Source organism: Oncorhynchus keta, chromosome 34 (genome assembly GCF_023373465.1).
Source record: "Oncorhynchus keta strain PuntledgeMale-10-30-2019 chromosome 34, Oket_V2, whole genome shotgun sequence".
NCBI classification, from domain to species: Eukaryota; Metazoa; Chordata; class Actinopteri; order Salmoniformes; family Salmonidae; genus Oncorhynchus; species Oncorhynchus keta.
Genome location: NC_068454.1, coordinates 70,566,290 through 70,591,289, shown reverse-complemented (window position 1 = coordinate 70,591,289; position 25,000 = coordinate 70,566,290). Strand labels below are relative to the sequence as shown.

Sequence of the window (25,000 nt, the reverse complement as noted above, 5' to 3'; positions counted from 1 at the left end):
TGAAATGAGGAGAGGAATCCTTCCATCACTGAGTCAGGCGGGTGTCTTGTAATGAAGATATCAGGGAAGAGTCCTTCATTAACCCCCATTACCAGGGAGTAGCTCACATGCCACTAGCTACTGATAGGTGTCCTTGACCTTCATAACCAATCACCAGCTACCACACTGATTAAAAATGCCAAGCGGGAGAGAGTGAGGGACAAAGAGTGAGTGCCGGGGTGAGTCATGTTATCTTTAATATTTGAAACATCCTGGAAGCAGGAGGAGGAATATTAATGTTTTTAATTGAGTCCGTATAAAACATCCTCTCTTTCTGTTTCAGGTGGAGCTGCATGATTAAAATGACCTTAGAGAACATCCCTTCTTTCAAGGAAATGTTCAAAAAACATATTTTGCACCCAGTTTGACAAAACGTGTCTGAATTGACTGGGGATTGTGACTCCTCACTCACACAAACACACATCACTTCCCCTCCTCACACACACCTGTTTTAGGATGCCGGCAGCCATTTCGTGTCCACAGTCGAAGATGACGTGGAACTCCTTCCCTCTCTTCATCTCCTTGAGGAGAGGCTTGGAGTCCTTGGTGTCCGCTGGCAACTGGCGGATCTTCAAGCGGATGTTGTAGCGAGATGGAGCCTTTATGAGCTCCTGTAACCGAATAAGACCTTCAGAGGAAACACAGAGGCAAAAAAGAAAGTGTGTGAGAGGGAACGTATCAATGTACAATACGTATACCATTTTGAATAGGGAAAGGGGGATACCGAGTTAGTTGTCCAACTGAATGCCTTCAAGTGAAATGTGTCTTCTGCCTTTAACCCAACCCCTCTGAATCAGAGAGGTGCAGGGGGCTGTCTTAACCGACATCCACAGCACCCAGGGAACAACAGGTTAGCTGCATTGCTTAGGGGCAGAACAACAGACTTTTACCTTGTCAGCTCAGGGATTCAATCCAGCAGCCTTGTGGTTACTGGCCAAATGCTCTTACCACTAGGCCACCTGTCGTCCTGAAAATGTCATGTTAATTCCATTTCTGTTGCAAGAAGTGCAGGCGCCCCATTTTCCAAAGATAAACTACAAATATGTATCTCTGGTAATTGAAGTTTTACTCTGTATTCATTTGACTCCCTTGGTTTTAATTAGTAGTAGATAAGGAAGCTCCATGAATAGATGTCTAATGTCATTCCAATTTTTATGAAATCCATCCATCTGTCAACTTGTCTTGCATCTCTTCCCTCCTCCCTCCTCCCTCCTCGCCCTCTTCCTCCCCCCTCCTCCTCCTCCTCCCTCCTCGCCCTCTTCCTCCTCCCTCCTCCCCCCTCCTCCTCCTCTATCTCTTTCTTTCTCTCCCTTCTTTGCACTATTGCGCATTTCATTCCACTTCCTCATTTTCTTCATATTTGTCTGTATCCCTCCTGTTCTACCTCCACCATCTATGTTTCTCTCAAAGCTCTGTTTTGTCTGGCGCCACACTGTATCTTACCAGAGCCAGTACCACAGATCTTGATGCAAACGGATCCCAACAGTATGAATTCCCCTTTGAAAAGGAAACCAAAAAGACATCTATCAATACTCCACCTGACTTTTATCATACTGATACATTGAATTCACGCTCATTATCGATTCATCTACAATGTTTCCCCTATATTCATTTAGATCACTGCTACATGTTTTCCACCGTGGCAAAAACCAGGATTTACAATATATATATATATTTGTTGATACATGCTTTTAAATGGATACTCGCTGGCTCAGTGACTGGAAGTCTATGGGAACAGCTAGCATATCTTTGCGCTAACATCTACATTCCTACATAGAGATATAGGACAGAGAGCCACTATGGCTGAATAATTCTTACAAGTGTTTCCAGTCATCTGTAAGTGCAATCAATAATCTTTTCCCTGGTTCAGTACTGTATAGACCTGCCGCAGTCACAGTCACAACCATGTAGCTGTTCTTTTCTGCAGCCTGCAGCCATACAGGCAGTCCCCAGCTGGTTGGCCCATGGCATTATTTGTTTACTTCCTGTTTCTACTTGAGCGCACAGCACCATGGGACACCAGCCCAGCTCAGCTCACAGCTTGTTGTTGAGTGTTGAGCAGCAGCCAGTTCCCAAGCCTTCATTAAATCACTACAACACTCTGTCGCACACTGATGATGATGCCCCACGGTGGCGCCCTCTCGCATGCTGATGATGTGTCATTGCCCGTGACAAAGTGGACACAGTAGACACAATGGAGGGCTGAGGACCTCGCCCACTGTGGGTCACTATTAACTAACACCGCAGAATATATATACGATGAGCCAGAGAGAGGATGCAGTGTAGCTACTGTATGGCTACAGGCTATGGCTATGACTGAAATAGGCTACCTATTCCTAGTGCACCGATAGTGCATGCCCTGGTCAAAAGTAGTGCACTACAAAAGGAATATGGTGCTATTTCAGACGCAGCCTAAGAAGAAGACCAGCTGGTCTTCTCAATTTGAACAGACACCCTTAGTTAGACTTCATTGCACATCAGCTTGTTTCAAAATGTTCATTACCTGACCATCGCAGTTAGTTTAAATAGCTGCTTTGTTGGCGGCCACAAAGGCCCATGGTGATCACAGTGAATGTTAAGCAGATGGAGGCGCTTGTGAAAAGCGGTTGTTCTTTAATCAATTAAAGAGTGATCCCGATCTACAATTCTGTCGAAATTTGGAATTCAGACAAAAGTGAACGTGAGGTATGTGAGTGTGTGTGTGTGCATGTGTGTGTGTGTGTATGTGTGCGATGTTTGAATGTGGTCTGATCTGGCTGGGGTGTTTAGTTTTGCGAGAGCTTTCCACTGCAGGAGCAGCGCTCAGTGTTTTACAGTTAGTTAGTTAACATTGGTAAAACCACCCTGACACCCCCGACTGCTGCATTCACACATCATAAACAACATGTCATAGTACCTCTTTCTCGTCATCTCCCTCTTTCTCACACACTTTCCACCTCTCTCTCCCCCGCTCACGCTCCATCTCTCTCTCCCCTCTCCCTCCCCCTCTGTCTCTCCATCCTCTCCCCATGTCTATCTCCTCTGCCTCTCTCTTCCCCCTCCGTCTCTCCACCCTCTCCCCCTGTGTATCTCCTCTGCTGTCTCCCTTCCCCCTCTGTCTCTCCACCCTCTCCCCCTGTCTATCTCCTCTGCCTCTCTCTTCCCCCCTCTGTCTCTCCACCCTCTCCCCTGTCTATCCCCTCTGTCTCTCCACCCTCTCCCCCTGTGTATCTCCTCTGCTGTCTCCTTCCCCTCTGTCTCTCCACCCTCTCCCCTGTCTATCCCCTCTGTCTCTCCACCCTCTCCCCCTGTCTACCCCCTCTGTCTCTCCATCCTCTCCCCATGTCTATCTCCTCTGCCTCTCTCTTCCCCCTCCGTCTCTCCACCCTCTCCCCTGTGTATCTCCTCTGCTGTCTCCCTTCCCCCTCTGTCTCTCCACCCTCTCCCCTGTCTATCTCCTCTGCCTCTCTCTTCCCCCTCTGTCTCTCCACCCTCTCCCCTGTCTATCCCCTCTGTCTCTCCACCCTCTCCCCCTGTCTATCTCCTCTGCTGTCTCCCTTCCCCCTCTGTCTCTCCACCCTCTCCCCCTGTGTATCTCCTATGCCTCTCTCTTCCCCCCTCTGTCTCTCCACCCTCTCCCCCTGTCTATCTCCTCTGTCTCTCCACCCTCTCCCCCTGTCTATCCCCTCTGTCTCTCCACCCTCTCCCCCTGTCTATCCCCTCTGTCTCTCCCTCCTCTCCCCCTGTCTATCTCTTCTGTCTCTCCACCCTCTCCCCCTGTCTATCTCCTCTGTCTCTCCACCCTCTCCCCTGTCTATCTCCTCTGTCTCTCCCTCCTCTCCCCCTGTCTATCTCCTCTGTCTCTCCACCCTCTCCCCCTGTCTATCTCCTCTGTCTCTCCACCCTCTCCCCCTGTCTATCTCCTCTGTCTCTCCACCCTCTCCCCCTGTCTATCTCCTCTGTCTCTCCACCCTCTCCCCTGTCTATCTCCTCTGTCTCTCCACCCTCTCCCCCTGTCTATCTCCTCTGTCTCTCCACCCTCTCCCCCTGTCTATCTCCTCTGTCCCTCCACCCTATCCCCCTGTCTATCTCCTCTGCCGTCTCCCGTGCTATTCTACCTGGCAGATTCACCCCTCTTCACCACCCCAACACTGCCTGAGACCACAGCAATCCGGAGAGAAAAATATGGAGAGAGGGAGAGGGAAGTGGTGATCTGTATTGACTGTGTCTAATGCCTTGTGACTGCCTGCTCCAGGATCCATATTTTACTCTGCATGAATATTTCATACACTCAAAGCGTTTATTAGGGGCCGTCTGGGAGTCTCCTGAGCGTAAAACAGAACAGCCCTGTGATAAATATCCTGTGAAGCGAGGTGAAGACGCACCAGCAGCAACCCTCTCCTCAAGTATACCGCTCCAAACGTCCTCGAAGAACCACTCATAGGGTGAGTTTCCACTGCAGATCATCCATCAGAGGTAGAGATGTAGCAGGGTGGATCTCAATAGTCTTGTTTCCTGACCTTGTCTCCTTTCCTTTGTCTGCACCAATGTTGAACTACATATAGCGTGTATCTCAATAGTCTAATGGTCTCGTTTCCTGTCCTTGTCTCCTTCCCTTTGCTCTAATGTTGAAATACCTTTCTCAATTGTCTAAATTTCCATCCTCTCCTCGCCTGTTTTCAGAAGCCACATTAGCCTATTGTGTGATTCTCCTGGAGGTCTATCTATGGCACAGTGAGTGTTGCATGATGGGAAGCGGGAGGCCGGGAGGACGGAGTGAGTGGAGTAATGGCTGTGTGAGTCACGCGCCTCCCCAACAATCTGCGGGTCAAGGTTAATGTAACCCTCTCTGCATCGCCAAGCGGTATTTATGTTCCATTAAACGTGTTGAACAAATTGAAAAAAGATTAAACCGTGTTTCCGGTCAAAGGTTTAAATAGTCGTTCAGGAATGTGGAAGGATGGAAGGAAAGAATTCCCATTTGTGGGAAATACACACATCCATGTGTCTCCTCTCTGCTCATAAAGTGTGGACCACTTTACTCAATGTATTGAGTTTATAACTGTCATTCCAACTGTCAATCCAACTGTCATTACGACTGTCATTGTAACTGTCATTGTAGCTGTCATTACAACTGTCATTACAACTGTCATTACAACTGTCATTACAACTGTCATTACAACTGTCATTATAACCGTCATTGTAACCGTCATTACAACTGTCATTACAACTGTCATTATAACCGTCATTGTAACTGTCATTACAACTGTCATTACAAGTGTCATTGTAACTGTCCTTGTAACTGTCATTACAACTGTCATTACAACTGTCATTACGACTGTCATTACAACTGTCATCAGGAGGCTGAAGAAATTTGGCTTGTCACCAAAAGCACTCACAAACTTCTACAGATGCACAATCGAGAGCATCCTGGCGGGCTGTATCACCGCCTGGTACGGCAACTGCTCTGCCCACAACCGTAAGGCTCTCCAGAGGGTAGTGAGGTCTGCACAACGCATCACCGGGGGCAAACTACCTGCCCTCCAGGACATTTACACCACCCGATGTTACAGGAAGGCCATAAAGATCATCAAGGACAACAACCACCCGAGCCACTGCCTGTTCACCCCGCTATCATCCAGAAGGCGAGGTCAGTACAGGTGCATCAAAGCTGGGACCGAGAGACTGAAAACCAGCTTCTATCTCAAGGCCATCAGACTGTTAAACAGCCACCACTAACATTGAGTGGCTGCTGCCAACACACTGTGTAACGGTTCGAAAACCGAAACAGCCTATACTTGTCAACTAACACAGCGACAGGAACAAAGACACTAAGGACAATCACCCACGACAAACTCAAATAATATGGCTGCCTAAATATGGTTCCCAATCAGAGACAACGATAAAGAAGAACCACTCCAGGCAGCCATAGACTTTGCTAGATACCCCACTAAGCTACAATCCCAATACCAACACCAAAACCCCAAGACAAAACATACCACAATTCAAAAACCCCATGCCACACCCTGGCCTGACCCAATACATGAAGATAAACACAAAATACTTCTACCAGGGCGTGACACACTGACTCAACTCCAGCCACTTTAATAATGGGAACTGATGGGAAATGATGTAAAATATATCACTAGCCAATTTAAACAGTGCTACCTAATATAATGTTTACATACCCTACATTATTCATCTCATATGTATACGTATATACTGTACTCTATATCATCTACTGCATCTTTATATAATACATGTATCACTAGCCACTTTAACTATGCCACTTTGTTTACATACTCATCTCATATGTATATACTGTACTCGATACCATCTACTGTATCTTGCCTATGCCGCTCTGTACCATCACTCATTCATATATCTTTATGTACATATTCTTTATCCCCCTCCACTTGTGTGTATAAGACAGTAGTTTTGGAATTGTTAGTTAGATTACTTGTTGGTTATTACTGCATTGTCGGAACTAGAAGCACAAGCATTTCGCTACACTCGCATTAACATCTGCTAACCATGTGTATGTGACAAATAACATTTGATTTGATTTGATTTTACAACTGTCATTACAACTGTCATTACAACTGTCATTACGACTGTCATTACAACTGTCATTACAACCAAGGCCTTAAGGAGTTTTCCCTCAGGGAACACCAATCATTAGACAGACGCAACAGACACTACACCAGAAATGTGCTGCTAACTGATGCTCTCTTCTGTAGCTGCTATGTGTTTGAAGATGGGCGGCCATGTTGTAAGAACACAATGTGGACTCATTAAAGTTAGTTCCCTGGAACATCTGGTCGTCTGTTGCTATGCATGGCGTAGTCGGCACAATAACATCTTGTCGGAGTTCCAAACAGCTGGTGGACTTTAATTAACATTGCATGTCACCAACAACACTGATGTGACAGGTTCAATAAAATGATCTTAAAAGTTAACAAAAACAAACACATGTGAAAGTAGGCTACAAGTAATTTTTTGTCTATTTCTTTTGTTCCTTCTTTTGTTCCTGTTCACTGTAAAAACATCCCATTTTCAGAAGATATCCTTTTAACTACAGTAACTACAGTACTTTGACCCTACTATGAAACATACAGCACTTGAGAGAAAACCAAATAAAACTTCTCCAGACCAACAGAATTCAATAGACAGTAACAGAGAAGCAAAAAGTACAACCAAAGTGATTAAAATCACTTGGAAAATCCAAATGATCACAGCGTTTATGAAAATGGCATTTCGCAAGCTACATCATCACAGCAGTACCTATTATCCCAATGCAGCCAAAGCTGAATTATCATGGCACTTAGTAGAACGACAGTTAGCGGGCCTTTCTCAACAATCTGCAGTGTGGTAGTGGAGCGTATGATGGGATTGGTGCGGCTGGTGTGTGTTTTCACTCACACACATCAAATTGAAACAGATTACTGAAGGGGTCCTGGGACTCTAGAGCCAATCACTTCCACTCAACTTGACTCAGTCTCAAGTACACTTAAATGTCTCTCAGCCTAAGCAAACACACACAGACACACACACACACACACACACTGCACACACATGCACGGATGGACACACACTTGGTCGTATGTGCACACACACAAGGAGACACTCACAACACACAAAGAAATAGACTAGCAAATAAGAAATGCCTTTTTTTCAAATGCCAAATCATTCTGTCAAAAATAGAATTAAATAAAACAACCCCTTTTTGATTACTCCTCTATAAACATTTTGCTACACTGGGTTTTAGGCCGACCTTTCAACTAACGCAATTACACAAAAATGTCAGGCAGATCAGGTCAAAACCTCTCCCATAACAGAATTACACCCATTTGACACACAGTAAATTACCTTTTCCTCAGAAGAGTCATGCGGGGTACATTTCAATGATGTTTTTTGTTGTGTTGCTTTTTTAAATATATATTGTTTTGTTCTGTCATAAAATGCAACCATAGGAATACTGGAAGGGATCCTTGCTGACAGCTATATAGAGGAAAACAGAATGATGGCTATGGAGTGGCTATTCAGTGGTGTTGGATGGAGTGGCTGGTCGTTGGGTCGTTAAAACTTTCTTTGCTCTTAGGGACCACCCCTCTAGACTACCACCTCTACGGTCGGTCGGTTGCAGTCTGAGGATGTTGTCAAGGAAACCGGGCCATAAACATAGAGCCAGGGTGATTAAACTGTCACTCTCTCCCTCCCGCCATCAATGAAGGAAGGGAGGCCGGGACTGGGGGAAATATTTATAGGAGTAACCACACTATCCCTGCACCATGGTGCATCCCAGCGTCTCCATCTCTCCCTCACTACCCAATACAACTCCAGTGTAACATGACTCCCATAACGTTGTGATGTGTGGCTTGGAATACTACCACCACAACACAGAGTGTAGATGCCATTGCCTTTGTACCATTACAAAGTGTATCTGTTAGAAGAGGGTCATTGTGGATATTGATTTACTTGTATGGTTTACGGAGAAACTGCCCAATGAGAAAGCTGTTTCCTGTTCCACTCTGGGGCAACAGCAGTAGGGCAATTGGGGTGTGAAGGAAACATGGCTTAGAATAAAGGAGTCCCTTCTGAGAGAATTATATGGCAATATAGGGCTTATCCAATATGTTGGACAATATGTTTTCACACACATAAAAACAGGCAAAGTAAGCAGGCCTACACATTCAACTGTTTAATAGAAGATTAATCAATCGCACTCCACACTGCCCTTTTCCACCTGGACAAAAATAACACCTATGTGAGAATGCTGTTCATTGACTACAGCTCAGGGTTCAACACCATAGTGACCACGAAGCTCATCAATAAGATAAGGACTGTGGGACTGAACACCTCCCTCTGCAACCGGATCCTGGTCTTCCTGACAGGCCGCCCCCAGGTGGTAAGGGTAGGTAGCAACATGTCAGCCACACTGATCCTCAACACAGGGGCACCTCAGGGGTGTGTACTTAGGCCCCTCCTGTACTCTCTTTTCACCCATGACTGTGTGGCCAAACATGACTCCAACACCATCATTAAGTTTGCTCACTACAGTGATAGGCCTGATCACCGACAATGATGAGACAGCCTATATGGAGAAGGTCAGAGAACTGGCAGTGTGGTGCTTGGACAACAACCTCTCCCTCAATGTGAGGAAGACAAAGGAGATGATCGTGGGCTAAAGGAAAAGGTGGGCCAAACAGGCCCCCATTAACACCGACGGGGCTGTAGTGGAGCAGGTCGAGAGTCTCAAGTTCCTTGGTGTCCACATTTTATTTTATTTTACTTTAGTTTATTTGGTAAATATTTCCTTAACTCTTCTTGAACTACATTGTTGGTTAAGGGCTTGTAAGTAAGCATTTCAAGGTCTACACTTGTTGTATTTGGTGCATGTGACAAATGAAGTATGATTTGATTTGATTGTATTACCTGAATCATTCCAAACATCCCATTCAGGTCTCCTTCCTTCTCATATCTTCATCCTTTGGCTCAATGAGCACATGCACTTATTCACTATCTATTGGCTCACCCCGTGTCAACCTGCTACATCCCCTAACACCTTCATTAACAGGGTGTTAGGGATCAGCCAGAATCAATGCTTCCCCAACGATGCCTATCTCACACTGAGCCCTACTGAACAAGGGCTGTAGGGAACCTGCAGGGCACACATGTCGTGGGGTAATAATAGTATTATATATACCTCACATGCAACTTGTAATAAGACTATTCAATTAGCCCATTCAAATGTATATCTGACTCCATAAAGATAATTCAATTATAGAAGCAATCATTAGGCAATGAGTTGACTTTGACTAACAAGAATTAGTCTGAGATTTCTCTATATCAAAGGCAGATATTTAATTAGCATTGTACAATGAATGGATTCACATACAAGGAATAAAGCTTAAGCTACAAGGCAATACTGATGTTAACAGAGAATACTTCTACGCATATAGATCCTAAGGTTTACTTAGAAGACAAAGCATGAACAAAGAGAAGCCTATTAGGCCAGAGGCCTAGAAGCCTAGGAAATGAGAATTGATCATACAACCTTCCTCCATGGACGGGATACAGGATACGAGAGAGAACAAAGGCATTTCATTCCATTGATAACATCTGAAGGTCTAACTCTTTCAACTCAAAACCAACCACATTGACCAATCAAACGATACCAAGTTTACAGCGTAACCTGACCACCAGGGTGTCACAGTATTTAAAGGCTTGCGTGGGGGATGACACCAATGTAAATAACACCAATGTAAATCATTCCTGAGTGGACCATAAAATCTCCGAGCATAGAGTAATTTAGAGTTCGCCCTGTACAGATAAACAAGTTACCACAGAGATCATACATACAGTACATGCATACATATGCTTTCAGAGTCATGGACACTATATTGTTATTCACACATTTAATAGTTAGTCCTCTGGATACTGTAACAGAGAGATACATTTTGGCCCCTCAGAGGGGGAAGGGCTGACAAGTCCTCTGACATTGTCCTTTGTGCTTTCCTTGTGTTCCTGGACCATTTACCATGCAGCTCCAGGTGACTGTAACGGCGTTCTTCGTTTGTCGAAAGAGAGTCGGACCGAAATGCAGCGTGGTGGTTACTCATGTCTTTAATGAAACAAATGACGATACATGAAATAACTTAATAAATACAAAAACAACAAACGGAACGTGAAACCTAATACAGCCTATCTGGTGAACACTACACAGAGACAGGAACAATCACCCACAAAATACACAGTGAAATCCAGGCTACCTAAATACGAGAATTGAGAACCGCCTCAGGCAGCCAACCTAAGCTACACCCATACTCAGCCGCAATCCCAATGCCTACAAAACCCCAATACGAAACACAACATATAAACCCATGTCACACCCTGGCCTGACCAAATAAATATATGACGAAACACAAAACACTATGACCAAGGCGTGACAGTGACAGAGAGCACAAATCGGGGCCAAGCCTACACACAAATACACACACACGCACAGACACAGTAGGGTTGAATATTTTCCCGTCATTTTACAAATGTTCCATTCCAAAAATAAATCACTTTTCTCCCTGGTAACCCGGTATTTCCCGCCAAAACAAAAAGTGTCCTTCAAAAGCATCATAAAGCATAGAAATATGTCTGGATTCGATTAGAGCATTGATCTGCATGAAAATTCAAGCCTGATGCTACCTGAGCCTGATGAGACATATATTGCATACATTTTATAAGCCATACATACAAGACCAAAACAATCCCAAAATACAGTGCCATTATCCAATTTTTTTTAACCTTTATTTTACTAGGCAAGTCAGTTAAGAACAAATTCTTATTTTCAATGACAGCCTAGGAACAGTGGGTTAACTGCCTGTTCAGGGGCAGAACGACAGATTTGTACCGTGTCAGCTCGGGGATTTGAACTTGCAAACTTTCAGTTACTAGTCCAACGCTCTAACCACTAGGCTACCCTGCCGCCCCAGGGTAGCCTAGTGGCTATATACATATATGATACAGTCTACTGCAGGTTATGCACGACAGAAAAACATAAAAGCCCATATTAATGTCGCTAGCTATACGCTCTATTGTGTAAATAAATGAAACTAGCTCCAGTAGGCTAACCTTTTTCAGTGTGGACTGTATTACTGTACTGCATTGTGTTATACTGTATTACTGTACTGCATTGTGTTATACTGTATGACTGTACTGCATTGTGTTATACTGTATGACTGTTCTGCATTGTGTTATACTGTATTACTGTACTGCATTGTATTATACTGTATTATATGGACTGGAATTACACACATCGTTCAAACCATGATAAAGCAGAAGAGAACATACGATTATGGAGCATCACATGCAGCCTACTACAAAGTTACATGTATAGTCTAGCGAATTAGATTTACATTTTGAAACATAATAGGGCCTATTTGTATAATTAGTGGGCTGACACATATTTACCTTTCATAATATTTCCCCTAAGGTTATTAGTCTACCAACTCTTTCTGTCTCTTGTTGATTCATTCCTGCCTCGCTTTCAACAGCTAAATGAAATACGTTTCGTTGTCCTTATCTTCATCCTTCTGAAGACACCCTTGAATAATGCAGAATGCTTAGATGCAGAAGGCTTTCACTTCTCTTCACGAAGATTGAATGGTTATCGGTCTGAATAAATAAATGCTATAGCCTACCATCGTGTTTTCTCTCTCCTTTCAAACTACCCATGAGTTCGATTGGCTGCTGTATTTAACACTCGGCAAAAAAGAGCTTACGTCCCTCTTTAAATAGTCTATTGGTATAACAAAAATGATGTCTAACAAGCTATTCTAGTCTAGCTTGTCTTGCATGGGACTCCAAGAGCTAAGGAGCGTATTTAAGGAGAGAGGCCAGCGGAGCACAGGTGTTTGTGTATTACGCAAGAGACAGAGGCTATAAATTAGAAGCGTCTTATGCATAATCCATCATTAATTAATAAAATAAATATAAGGCTAATACTGCATTGAATATATTATCTGAAAGGCTAGGACATCTATATATAGGGCAATATATCAATCTAGAACAGGATTATCTATTTTGGATAGAGTTGACGGAGAGAAGGACTGCGAGAGTGCTCACACGTTCACTGATATAAAGCAATGATATTCGAGTGATAGGCTGTTTTAAAACTCTGCAGCTGCAATTATTAAAGTAATAACTTTTACAATTTAAAAACCAAGGTGACCCCGAAAGCCAGTGGACATGGGTAAATTTAGACACGCATTCAGTCTTTATATTACTGTAGCATAGACTATGCTGGAGCAAATGTAGGCCTACCTGTCACTAGAAGAAAAGTTACCATGATGAGATGATAGGTCTGCATGCATTGTGAACTCCATACTGAGATGGACTGTGTGTCTCTCAGCGTTGATTCATCATGCAGAGGCCGTAGAGAAGCCAGATTTAGACATTGCATGTTAATTTCAATGCAATGCCTTTCTCAATATCTAAAATATGAAGTATTAGGTACAGGATGAACATATTGAAACCTGTAAACTTTCATTTGCCCAAAAAGTTGTTTTGGACACTTCTCTAGTTTCTGTTTTGTTTTGCTTGGTTGGTTGTAGTTTTTGTGGAAATAGATTTAAACTGAATTAAATTGAAAGCAAAATGGTTTAAGTGATAAAATACTGGCCAATGGATCCCCAGTGTGTTTCTGAGAGCATGTGAAGGCCTGGCAGTGTTGTCCTGAGCCTGGATACACACACGGACGCACACACACACACACAGACATCCTGTCCTGAGCCTGGATACACACACGGACGCACACACACACACACACACACACACACAGACATCCTGTCCTGAGGCTGGATACACACACGGACGCACACACACACACACACACACACACACACACACACACACACACACACACACACACACACACACACACACACACACACACACACACACACACACACACACACACACACACACACACACACACACACACACACACACAGACATCCTGTCCTGAGGCTGGATACACACACGGACGCACACACATACAGACAGACATCCTGTCCTGAGGCTGGCTCTCTCCCGACCCCTGGCATATGGCACATGTACCCTGCCCGCTGAGACGTTTGCTGCCTGCTGTTATAACACTGGAACACTGGCCATCTGGGGACGAAAAGGGGGGTAGGGCTACAGGGCCACTCTACTGTACAGGACTATAATCATAGTCTATATTACAGGTGAAGGGTTTTTTGATATGGTAATTTATGATATGGTAATTTATGATATGGTAATCTAGCAGAACAGAACTGTTGACAACGACGGACATATATTTAGTATATGTGGCCCATCCGAGTACTGAACCCACAGCCCTTATGCTGCCAGGCCAGTACCATGGTCTGTCTACTGTAACTCACTAAGCTGTTGGAATCACTGTGAGAAAAAATAGGGGTGATGGAAGGTGTGAAGTACAGTACAATAAGTGATCAGTGACTGAGCCTGTTCTGTGGTCATAGACAACTGTGACTGAAACTGTTCTGTGGTCATAGACCACTGTGACTGTGAAGGTATGAGGCACAGAACTGCAATGAGGTGGTTCCAAGCCCGTTCTATTCATTCTATTTCTATGCTTTCTAGGCACAGTGGGTGGACAGACAGGATGCGAGCCTTGCTGTATTGTCGTCATTGATCATGAAGGTGTGAGGTACTGTAAGTGGCCAGGGGTCTTACCTGTGCTGTCATCATAGACAACGGTGACCGTCTTCCACTTGAAGAAGTGAACCAGGTCCAGAATGGCTCGGCTGAGAGAGGAGAAGTCTGGGTAGAGGCTGACGTAGAAGGAGTCCCTGTTGTCAGACACCTGGTGCTTCCATTTGGTCTGGATGTGGGGCACTCCAAGCGCGTTACAGATGGACTGGACCGCATTGGCCGACGAGCTGTGGGAGGGGCCGAAGATGGCCGCCACCCCCAGAGATAGTTGGTCGCAGGCTGGGGGAGGAGACAACGTTCAGTTAGTCCTTTATTCAGTGGTTTATTCAGTATTATATGACATGCTACTGTTAGTTCCTGGAGAATAAGTCATGGACTTCCCACTCCACTATGGAAAGCTGTCCGTTCCTATATGGTTTTGAATGACCATCATGAAGCATATTTGGAAGGAAGCCAGTGACCGTGTAAAATGTATGAGCAAGATCTGTACACAGTGGGCCTGCATAATATATGAAACGATTGGCAACACTTTGTAACAACAACATTCTGCATTCAAATGACTTAATTTGATGAAAGGAGAAAACGCTCCAATCACAGAAAAAGGATGTAATGGCCAGTAATCGATAAGACCCTTTGGATGCGTTTGAAAAGCACCCTTTTCCCTATAGTGTTCTACTTTTGAACAGACCCTTATGGGGTTGCCCTACGGACGCTGGACAAAAGTAGTGCACTTTATCGGGAAAAGGGTGCCGTTTTAGATTCAACCTTTGAGATGTCAGGCCTAATGCAACCCAGTAAAAGTATAGATTACTGCAGTTTATAAACCTGTCTCCAGGGAGACAACCAACTCTGTGAATTAGTATTACTGCTGAGTCCTTAGCAGAAACCAATCAATTGTCTTGGTTTACGTTTCATCTGCACAGACAACGGATGCATTCCAAATAGCAACCTATTCCTATATAGGGCACTACTTTTGGCCAGATTCCTATGGGGCAGCCCAATGGGCCCTAATCAAAAGTAGTGCACTATAAAGTCTAAAGGGAATAGGTTTCCATTTGGGATGCGACCATGCTCTTTCTGCGCCTGATTATAATTGTCCCAATCCAACCAATGAACTACGCATGAGCCCACATTCCCTGGGTGGGTGGGAACGCATTAACAACGCTAAATAAGATAGGAGAGTCACACAAATAGCAAGCAAACGTATTTGTATATTGAATATCCATGAATATTGTTCCAGGAGACCAGCACCAGTCATGAATCTGGGTGTGAATGCAGCTTTCTGAATTGTATTCATAATACTTGACCTTTTCTGGAGGCTTCGAAACTGTCGTAGATGTTTATCCGTTGGATGTCGTATGTTAGCGTTGTGTTTGGCAGTAGGGTTCTATTCCTGTTGATTGTATTTAAAGCAAATTTAAAGGCTAGTTCCTCAGCACCTGACGGCCCCGACTCAATGGACTCGAATATTCCTCCTGAAAACAAACAGAGACAAGAGACAGTTGGTTAGTACAGTAATTGAACAAAGTGGTTGATGAAATCACATTTAATGTTGAGAGGATTGTTCTTGACTCATTACATTTACACTTGTGTGTGATTCTCCTGTTCTGTCTTTTACTCATAATTATACAATTTCCTAATTTAAATAGAAAGGTTAATCAAATACAATTCACAAGATATAGAAAAGATATTGAAAATATAATTCCATCAAGTCCATAGAGGCCTTACTATTCACAATAAAATGAGTCAGATATTTTGCATCAGCTGGGGATACTTGTTTACTCAGGCTATGGGGGTACTTTTAACACTGACACATGACTGAAGCGAAAGCTTTCAGACACGTTAAGGCTTGGACAGTTTCCAACAGGAATCTGATCCAGGGGGATGTACTACTGTAAGAGAAACTCCTGTAATGTACTGTAGAGTGATGCACTCTCTTCAGAAAGACTGGAGTGGAAAGTGTGTTTAAATGTGCCGGCTGTATAGCCAACGGCCCTCCAGTGAATTCATCTGACAGCCAACAGATGAATGGCTGCCGGAGAGGCTTGTGAGGGGAGGGGGTGGAACTCTTAGATCAATGTGCCCTGATTGGCCGGCGGATCAATCAATCAAGCCCTTGGGGAGCGCTGGAGCACAGAGGTGGGAGATTGAAGTGTTTTATTTGGGCTAGCCCCCTGGCCTGCCCTGTTGGCTCACAGTATGTCGGTCTGTCGGTCCGTCTGTCTGTCAGAGGAAGCTGTCAGTAGATTCTATGGTTTATTTCCTCAAACTGTAAAATTCCAAAAGCAGCAACTAAACAGAGGACCAGGACACTTGAAGAAGCAGCTACTAAACAGAGGACCAGGCCACTTGAAGAAGCAGCAACTAAACAGAGGACCAGGCCACTTGAAGAAGCAGCAACTAAACAGAGGACCAGGCCACTTGAAGAAGCAGCAACTAAACAGAGGACCAGGCCACTTGAAGAAGCAGCAACTAAACAGAGGACCAGGACACTTGAAGAAGCAGCAACTAAACAGAGGACCAGGACACTTGAAGAAGCAGCAACTAAACAGAGGACCAGGCCACTTGAAGAAGCAGCAACTAAACAGAGGACCAGGACACTTGAAGAAGCAGCAACTAAACAGAGGACCAGGCCACTTGAAGAAGCAGCAACTAAACAGAGGACCAGGCCACTTGAAGAAGCAGCAACTAAACAGAGGACCAGGACACTTGAAGAAGCAGCAACTAAACAGAGGACCAGGCCACTTGAAGAAGCAGCAACTAAACAGAGGACCAGGCCACTTGAAGAAGCAGCAACTAAACAGAGGACCAGGACACTTGAAGAAGCAGCAACTAAACAGAGGACCAGGACACTTGAAGAAGCAGCAACTAAACAGAGGACCAGGCCACTTGAAGAAGCAACAACTAAACAGAGGACCAGGCCACTTGTAGAACAAGCAACTAAACAGAGGACCAGGCCACTTTCAGAAGCAGCAACTAAACAGAGGACCAGGACACTTAAAGAAGCAGCAACTAAACAGAGGACCAGGCCACTTGAAGAAGCAGAAACTAAACAGAGGACCAGGCCACTTTCAGAAGCAGCAACTAAACAGAGGACCAGGCCACTTGCAGAAGCAGCAACTAAACAGAGGACCAGGCCACTTGAAGAAGCAGCAACTAAACAGAGGACCAGGCCACTTGCAGAAGCAGCAACTCATCAGAGGACCAGGCCACTTGAAGAAGCAGCAACTAAACAGAGGACCAGGCCACTTGTAGAAGCAGCAACTCATCAGAGGACCAGGCCACTTGCAGAAGCAGCAACTAAACAGAGGACCAGGCCACTTGTAGATGCAGCAACTCATCAGAGGACCAGGCCACTTTTAGAAGCAGCAACTCATCAGAGGACCAGGCCACTTTTAGAAGCAGCAACTCATCAGAGGACCAGGCCACTTGCAGAAGCAGCAACTAAACAGAGGACCAGGCCACTTGTAGATGCAGCAACTCATCAGAGGACCAGGCCACTTTTAGAAGCAGCAACTCATCAGAGGACCAGGCCACTTTTAGAAGCAGCAACTCATCAGAGGACCAGGCCACTTTTAGAAGCAGCAACTCATCAGAGGACCAGGCCACTTTTAGAAGCAGCAACTAAACAGAGGACCAGGCCACTTGTAGATGCAGCAACTCATCAGAGGACCAGGCCACTTTTAGAAGCAGCAACTAAACAGAGGACCAGGCCACTTGTAGATGCAGCAACTCATCAGAGGACCAGGCCACTTTTAGAAGCAGCAACTCATCAGAGGACCAGGCCACTTGTAGAAGCAGCAACTCATCAGAGGACCAGGCCACTTTTAGAAGCAGCAACTAAACAGAGGACCAGGCCACTTGTAGATGCAGCAACTCATCAGAGGACCAGGCCACTTGAAGAAGCAGCAACTAAACAGAGGACCAGGCCACTTGAAGAAGCAGCAACTAAACAGAGGACCAGGCCACTTGAAGAAGCAGCAACTAAACAGAGGACCAGGACACTTGAAGAAGCAGCAACTAAACAGAGGACCAGGCCACTTGAAGAAGCAGCAACTAAACAGAGGACCAGGGCACTTGAAGAAGCAGCAACTAAACAGAGGACCAGGACACTTGCAGAAGCAGCAACTAAACAGAGGACCAGGCCACTTGAAGAAGCAACAACTAAACAGAGGACCAGGCCACTTGTAGAACAAGCAACTAAACAGAGGACCAGGCCACTTGAAGAAGCAGCAACTAAACAGAGGACCAGGACACTTAAAGAAGCAGCAACTAAACAGAGGACCAGGCCACTTGAAGAAGCAGAAACTAAACAGAGGACCAGGCCACTTTCAGAAGCAGCAACTAAACAGAGGACCAGGCCACTTGCAGAAGCAGCAACTAAACAGAGGACCAGGCCACTTGAAGAAGCAGCAACTAAACAGAGGACCAGGCCACTTGTAGAAGCAGCAACTCATCAGAGGACCAGGCCACTTGCAGAAGCAGCAACTAAACAGAGGACCAGGCCACTTGTAGATGCAGCAACTCATCAGAGGACCAGGCCACTTGCAGAAGCAGCAACTAAACAGAGGACCAGGCCACTTGTAGATGCAGCAACTCATCAGAGGACCAGGCCACTTTTAGAAGCAGCAACTCATCAGAGGACCAGGCCACTTTTAGAAGCAGCAACTCATCAGAGGACCAGGCCACTTGCAGAAGCAGCAACTAAACAGAGGACCAGGCCACTTGTAGATGCAGCAACTCATCAGAGGACCAGGCCACTTTTAGAAGCAGCAACTCATCAGAGGACCAGGCCACTTTTAGAAGCAGCAACTCATCAGAGGACCAGGCCACTTTTAGAAGCAGCAACTCATCAGAGGACCAGGCCACTTTTAGAAGCAGCAACTAAACAGAGGACCAGGCCACTTGTAGATGCAGCAACTCATCAGAGGACCAGGCCACTTTTAGAAGCAGCAACTAAACAGAGGACCAGGCCACTTGTAGATGCAGCAACTCATCAGAGGACCAGGCCACTTTTAGAAGCAGCAACTCATCAGAGGACCAGGCCACTTGTAGAAGCAGCAACTCATCAGAGGACCAGGCCACTTTTAGAAGCAGCAACTAAACAGAGGACCAGGCCACTTGTAGATGCAGCAACTCATCAGAGGACCAGGCCACTTTTAGAAGCAGCAACTCATCAGAGGACCAGGCCACTTGTAGATGCAGCAACTCATCAGAGGACCAGGCCACTTTTAGAAGCAGCAACTCATCAGAGGACCAGGCCACTTGTAGAAGCAGCAACTAAACAGAGGAACAGGCCACTTGCAGAAGCAGCAACAAGACACAGGTCATGAAAAGTTTCTCTCCTCTCTCTCATTAGTATTCTTCTCGTGGGAGAGCTCTACTTTGCATGCCATAATGAGTTGGAGGGAATTAATAAGCATCAGTTAATCGGGATGTACTATAATTGGAAGCCTGAGCTTTCGGAATCGGTCCGTTCACATGAGAGAAGTACCGTTTCTTGCTGAGAAGAGAATGTCTCTGTGGCTCAATTGAAAGAAAGAGGAGAGACGAGAAGTGAGTGAATGACTAAACGACTGACCAACCATGTGAATGTGAAAGAAGAAGATGATTCAGACTGGACAGATTAATGCGAAGACGTGACAGAGGGAGTAGGTGATGAATATGAATATGTGTAATGTGTAACTTCTTTGTACTACAGGTTACGATAAGTATGCATTCACATGAAAAATGTGAGCAATGTAGAAAGCAGATTGAACTGAAGGTCAATGTATGAGTACCATACATACAGTACTGATGAATTGAATGAAGTGGTACAGGTATGGTATAGGTGGGTGAAAGGTTAACGCAATGACGTTAAATATTAATAGTATAAAACGATTACAAGGGATAACGAGTGTATGCATAGGTACAGGTCTATGTGTAGTGTGAATATGACAATGAGGAAGCTAGTCTAAATGAGATTGCGGGGATGAATGTAAGAGGGTGTGGTTAGCAGTGAAAGGGTAGTTAGGAGAACAGGTGGGGCTAACATTAAGTAAGGCCTATGTAAAAAAAAAAAAGAAAAAAAAAAGGCTACCCCATTTTCACACACAAAAATCATGTAGTGTATCTTTAGAGGGCTTTCATTGAATTTTGACATCCAGATAATAACAGTGACATATTGAGTTCCACCCAGCGAGTAGTTAGTCCCCCCTGCTGACTGGTAGCTTGTAAGATTCTTTGATTTGATACTATAAGCCCATAGATCCACAGAGCTTACAGCAGAGATCTGATATCCACCACAGAGGTGACAGCTCTCATAATACCTGACGAAGAGGAAATATGAGCAAAATCACCATAATGTTGATCCCCCAAAACACATAAGCCAGAGGTCATCAAGGGTCATGGGCTTTGAGACACCGTTGGAGACAGGGACACAAGCATAGAGTGGGAGGTTGAGGGGATATGGGAGATTATCTGAGGCTGGTGTGTGTGTGTGTGTGTGTGTGTGTGTGTGTGTGTGTGTGTGTGTGTGTGTGTGTGTGTGTGTGTGTGTGTGTGTGTGTGTGTGTGTGTGTGTGTGTGTGTGTGTGTGTGTGTGTGTGTGTGTGTGTGTGTGTGTGTGTGTCTAGGTATTGAACCAAGAGGGATATCCCCCGGCGCACGTTCAGCACAGATCCCAGAACAGCAATCAGTCAGGAGAGAATCACATCAATCAACACTTCATCAATCTGGGGAAATGACATTAACAGACACAAACTGACCACAGCAGAGCACTCACCACAACATGACTACTCCGACCAATCATAGGGAGTTTACAGAGCAGTGTCACCCGACCTAGCCAAACAGATCCTCTTCAGATCTGTAGCAGAACAGATCCCAAAACAAAACCTCAAGCTATAGTTTGTCACAAAAAACATGTACCACGGTTTGAGTCGCCACAAAAGAAAGCTGTATCCTGCTGCTGTTGGCACTATGCTATTGTAGACCTTCACTTCCGGTCAAAAGTTTTAGAACACCTACTCATTTCAATGAACAGATGTGCCTTGTTAAAAGTTCATTTGTGGAATTTCTTTCCTTCTTAATGCATTTGAGGCAATCAGTTGTGTTGTGACAGGGTAGGGGTGGTATACAGAAGATAGCCCTATTTGGTAAAAGACCAAGTCCATATTATGGCAAGAACAGCTCAAATAAGCAAAGAGAAATGACAGTCCATCATTACTTTAAGACATGAAGGTCAGTCATATGGAACATTTCATGAACTTGGAAAGTTTCTTCATGTCCAGTCCCAAAATGTGAGATTTTTGTTCTCAACCGCCGTGTCTTTGTGAGACGCGTGTGACTGAACGAATATTCTCCATATGTGTTGTTTCAACCGTGAAAGCATGGAGGAGGAGGTGTTAGGGTGTGGAGGCGCTTTGCTGGTGACACTGTCTGTGATTCTTTTAGAATTCAAAGCACACTTAACTAGCATGACTACCACAGCATTCTGCAGCGATACGGAATCCCATCTGGTTTAGGCTTAGTGGGACTATCATTTTGTTTTTCAACAGGACAATAACCCAACACACCTCCAGGCTGTGTAAGGGCTATTTTACCAAGAAGGACAGTGGAGTGCTGCATCAGATGACCTGGCCTCCACTATCCCCTGACCTCAACCAAATTGAGATGATTTGGGATGAGTCGTACCACAGAGTGAAGGAATAGCAGCCAACAAGATCTCAGCATATGTAGGAACTCCTTCAAAACTGTTGGAAAAGCATTCCAGGTGAAGCTGGTTGAGAGAATGCAAAGCTGTCATCAAGGCTAAGGGTGGCTATTTGAAGAATCTCAAATCTAAAATATATTTTGATTTGTTTAACACTTTTTTTGGTTACTACATGATTCCATGTGTGTTATTTCATAGTTTTTATGTCTTAACTATTATTCAACAATGTATAAAAGTGTAAAAATTAAGAAAAATCCTTGAGCAGGTGTTCTAAAACTTATGACCGGTAGTGTACCTATGATAACTCTGGAGCCAAGTATGTACCACGTATCTAAGAGTGCTTATTCAAGATCAGTTTAGGCAGTTTAGGCTAGATCACAATAAATAAAATACATGTCTGGGGTGACCTGATCCTAGATCAGCACTCCTACTCTGAGACACTTGATACATACGGCCCCTGGTCTAGACACAGGAGAATGGATCAGTGTGGGCACTGGAGAATGCCCTTTCCCTCTCAGCTGGTGACATGTGTTCTGTGATCAGACTACTGGGTCTTCCTCAGCCCATACATCCATCAAAACCCATCACTACTAACATCCCTAATTAATGATCAATGGGGTCTTCAGCATCCCTGAATTATTAATCCAACAAGGATACCAGCGCTTCGATCAATGTCATCACATCATCCACATCTTTCTGTGCCAAGAAGGGAGTGTATAGCCTCATTTAAGTCTCAGTAAGCATGTTTGGCCACATCATGAGGCCCATTGAGCATGTTTGGGACCTGTTGGATTGGAGGGTGAGGGCTAGGGCCATTCTCCCCAGAAATGTCCAGGAACTTTCAGGTGCCTTGGTGGAAGAGTGGGGTAACATCTCACAGCAGGAACTGGCAAATCTGGTGCAGTCCATGAGGAGGAGATGCACTGCAGTACTTAATGCAGCTGGTGACCACATCAGATACAGACGGTTACTTTTGATTTTGAACCCCCCTTTGTTCAGGGACACATTATTCTATTTCTGTTAGTCAGAGGTCTGTGGAACTTGTTCAGTTTATGTCTCAATTGTTGAATCTTGTTATGTTCATACAAATATTACATATGTTAAGTTTGCTGAAAATGAGGTGAGGACATTTATTTCAGAATTCTTACTTCAGAATCAGTCTGCACCAGTGGAGTCTGGAGGCTTTTAGGAGGAGCTATAGGATGACACGCTCATTGTAATGGCTGGAATGGATTAAATGGAATGGTACCAAACACATCAAGCATGTGAAAACCACTTTTGACTCTGTTCCATTAATTCCCTTCCAGCCATTACAATGAGCCTGTCCTCCTATTGCTCTTCCCACCAGTCTCCTCTGGTCTGCACCTTGTTTGTTTCCTTTAGAAGAGATGCATCAGCATCAACTCCTGTAGACTAAGTCAATCATATCTTTGGGCCAAACTGATACTACTTTGGAATGTCAATATACAGTTTACTGAACAGAAATATAAACGCAACACGCAAAAATTCAAAGATTTTACGGAGTTACATTTAATATAAGGAAATAAATCAATTGAAATACATTCATTAGGCCCTAATCTATGGATTTCACATGACTGGGAATACAGATATGCATCTGTTGGTCACAGACACCTTGAAAAAAAGGTAGATCCGAAAACCAGTCAGTATCTGGTGTGACCATTTGCCTCATGCAGCGCAGCACATCTCCTTCATAGAGTTGATCAGGCTGTTGATTGTGGAATGTTGTCCCCCTCCTCTTCAACCGCTGTTAGAAGTTGCTGGATATAGGAGGGAAATGGAACACACTGTCGTACACGCCGATCCAGAGCATCCCAAACTTGCTCAATGTCTAGTGAGTACACAGGCCATGGAAGAACTGGGATATTTTCAGCTTCCAGGAATTGTGTATAGATCCTTGCAACATGGGACCGTGCATTATTATCATGCTGAAACATGAGGTGATGGTGGCTGATGAATGCCACAACAATGGGATCTCATCACGGTATCTCTGTGCATTCAAATTGCCATAGATCAAATGTAATTGTGTTGGTTGTCCGTAGCTTATGCCTGCCCATACCATAACCCCACCGCCACCATGGGACACTCGCTGACAACGGCAAACCACTCACCCACACAACGCGATACACGTGGTCTGCAGCTGTGTGGCGGGTTGGACACCCCACTAAATTCTCTAAAACGACGTTGGGCAACAGCTCTGGTGGATATTCCAGCAGTCAGCATGCCAATTGCACGTTCCCTCTGTGGCATTGTGTTGTGTAACGAAACTGCACATTTTAAAGTGGCATTTTTTTGTCCCGAGCATTGTGTTGTGCGCCTGTGTATTGATCATGTAGTTTAATCAGCTTCTTAATATGCCACACCTGTCAGGTGGATGCATTATCTTGGCAAAGGAGAAATGCTCACTAACAGGAATGTAAACACATTTGTGCACACAATTTGAGAGAAATAAGCTTTTTTGTCCATATGGAACATTTCTGGGACCACTTTACATGTTGCATTTATATTTTGTTCAGTGTATAATCAACGGGCTCGGTCAAAGCCAGCCATCTCCTGCAGCCTAACGTAGCGGGTGTAAAATAAACCCCTGAAACGGGTCCCCACATCCGGTTTCAGGGGAAAGGGAAGCTAGGTTGAAGATACTGGAGCCCTGAAAACTGGACGTTTACGGTTTTCTGAGAACCCTGCTGAGTGTGCCTGCAGCCAAATATAATTATGACAAAGGCACAGGCTGCGAAGAGGGATAAGATAGATAGTGCTTATTGTGCAAGTTTAGGGTGACCAGAATGTTAAATTGACACAAACAAAAAGTTTCTATAACAATGAGTGCATTAGCATTGTGATACGAAATAAGTCTAGACCTGATTGCCTGAGTCTCACTGAATTCCTAGAATAGACAAAGCCTCAATCACCCTAATCATGGCACACTAATCCCTATACCAACACCCTATTTACATATGTCTCTTATAAAAAGTACTACACTAGATAGGGGATAGGGCGCCATAGAATTTCAGAGTTTTGATACTCTTCTGTACCAAAGCTTGTTTGTTTATCACTTTTTCCTAT

General features: G+C 44.6%; 1 protein-coding gene across 2 annotated transcripts in view; it reads right to left on the bottom strand.

Annotated features, from left to right (window-relative positions):
- LOC118367642 (glutamate receptor ionotropic, kainate 2) overlaps window positions 1-25,000 on the bottom strand; it is a 273,598-nt gene that overhangs the window by 180,026 nt on the left and 68,572 nt on the right. For both annotated transcript variants that reach the window (XM_052494598.1, XM_052494599.1), the window contains exons 3-5: window positions 15,534-15,701; window positions 14,248-14,505; window positions 486-667 (exon numbers count right to left, since the gene is read on the bottom strand). In XM_052494598.1, the coding sequence (XP_052350558.1) occupies window positions 486-667; window positions 14,248-14,505; window positions 15,534-15,701 (608 nt within the window). The remainder of the gene's footprint in view (window positions 1-485; window positions 668-14,247; window positions 14,506-15,533; window positions 15,702-25,000) is intronic.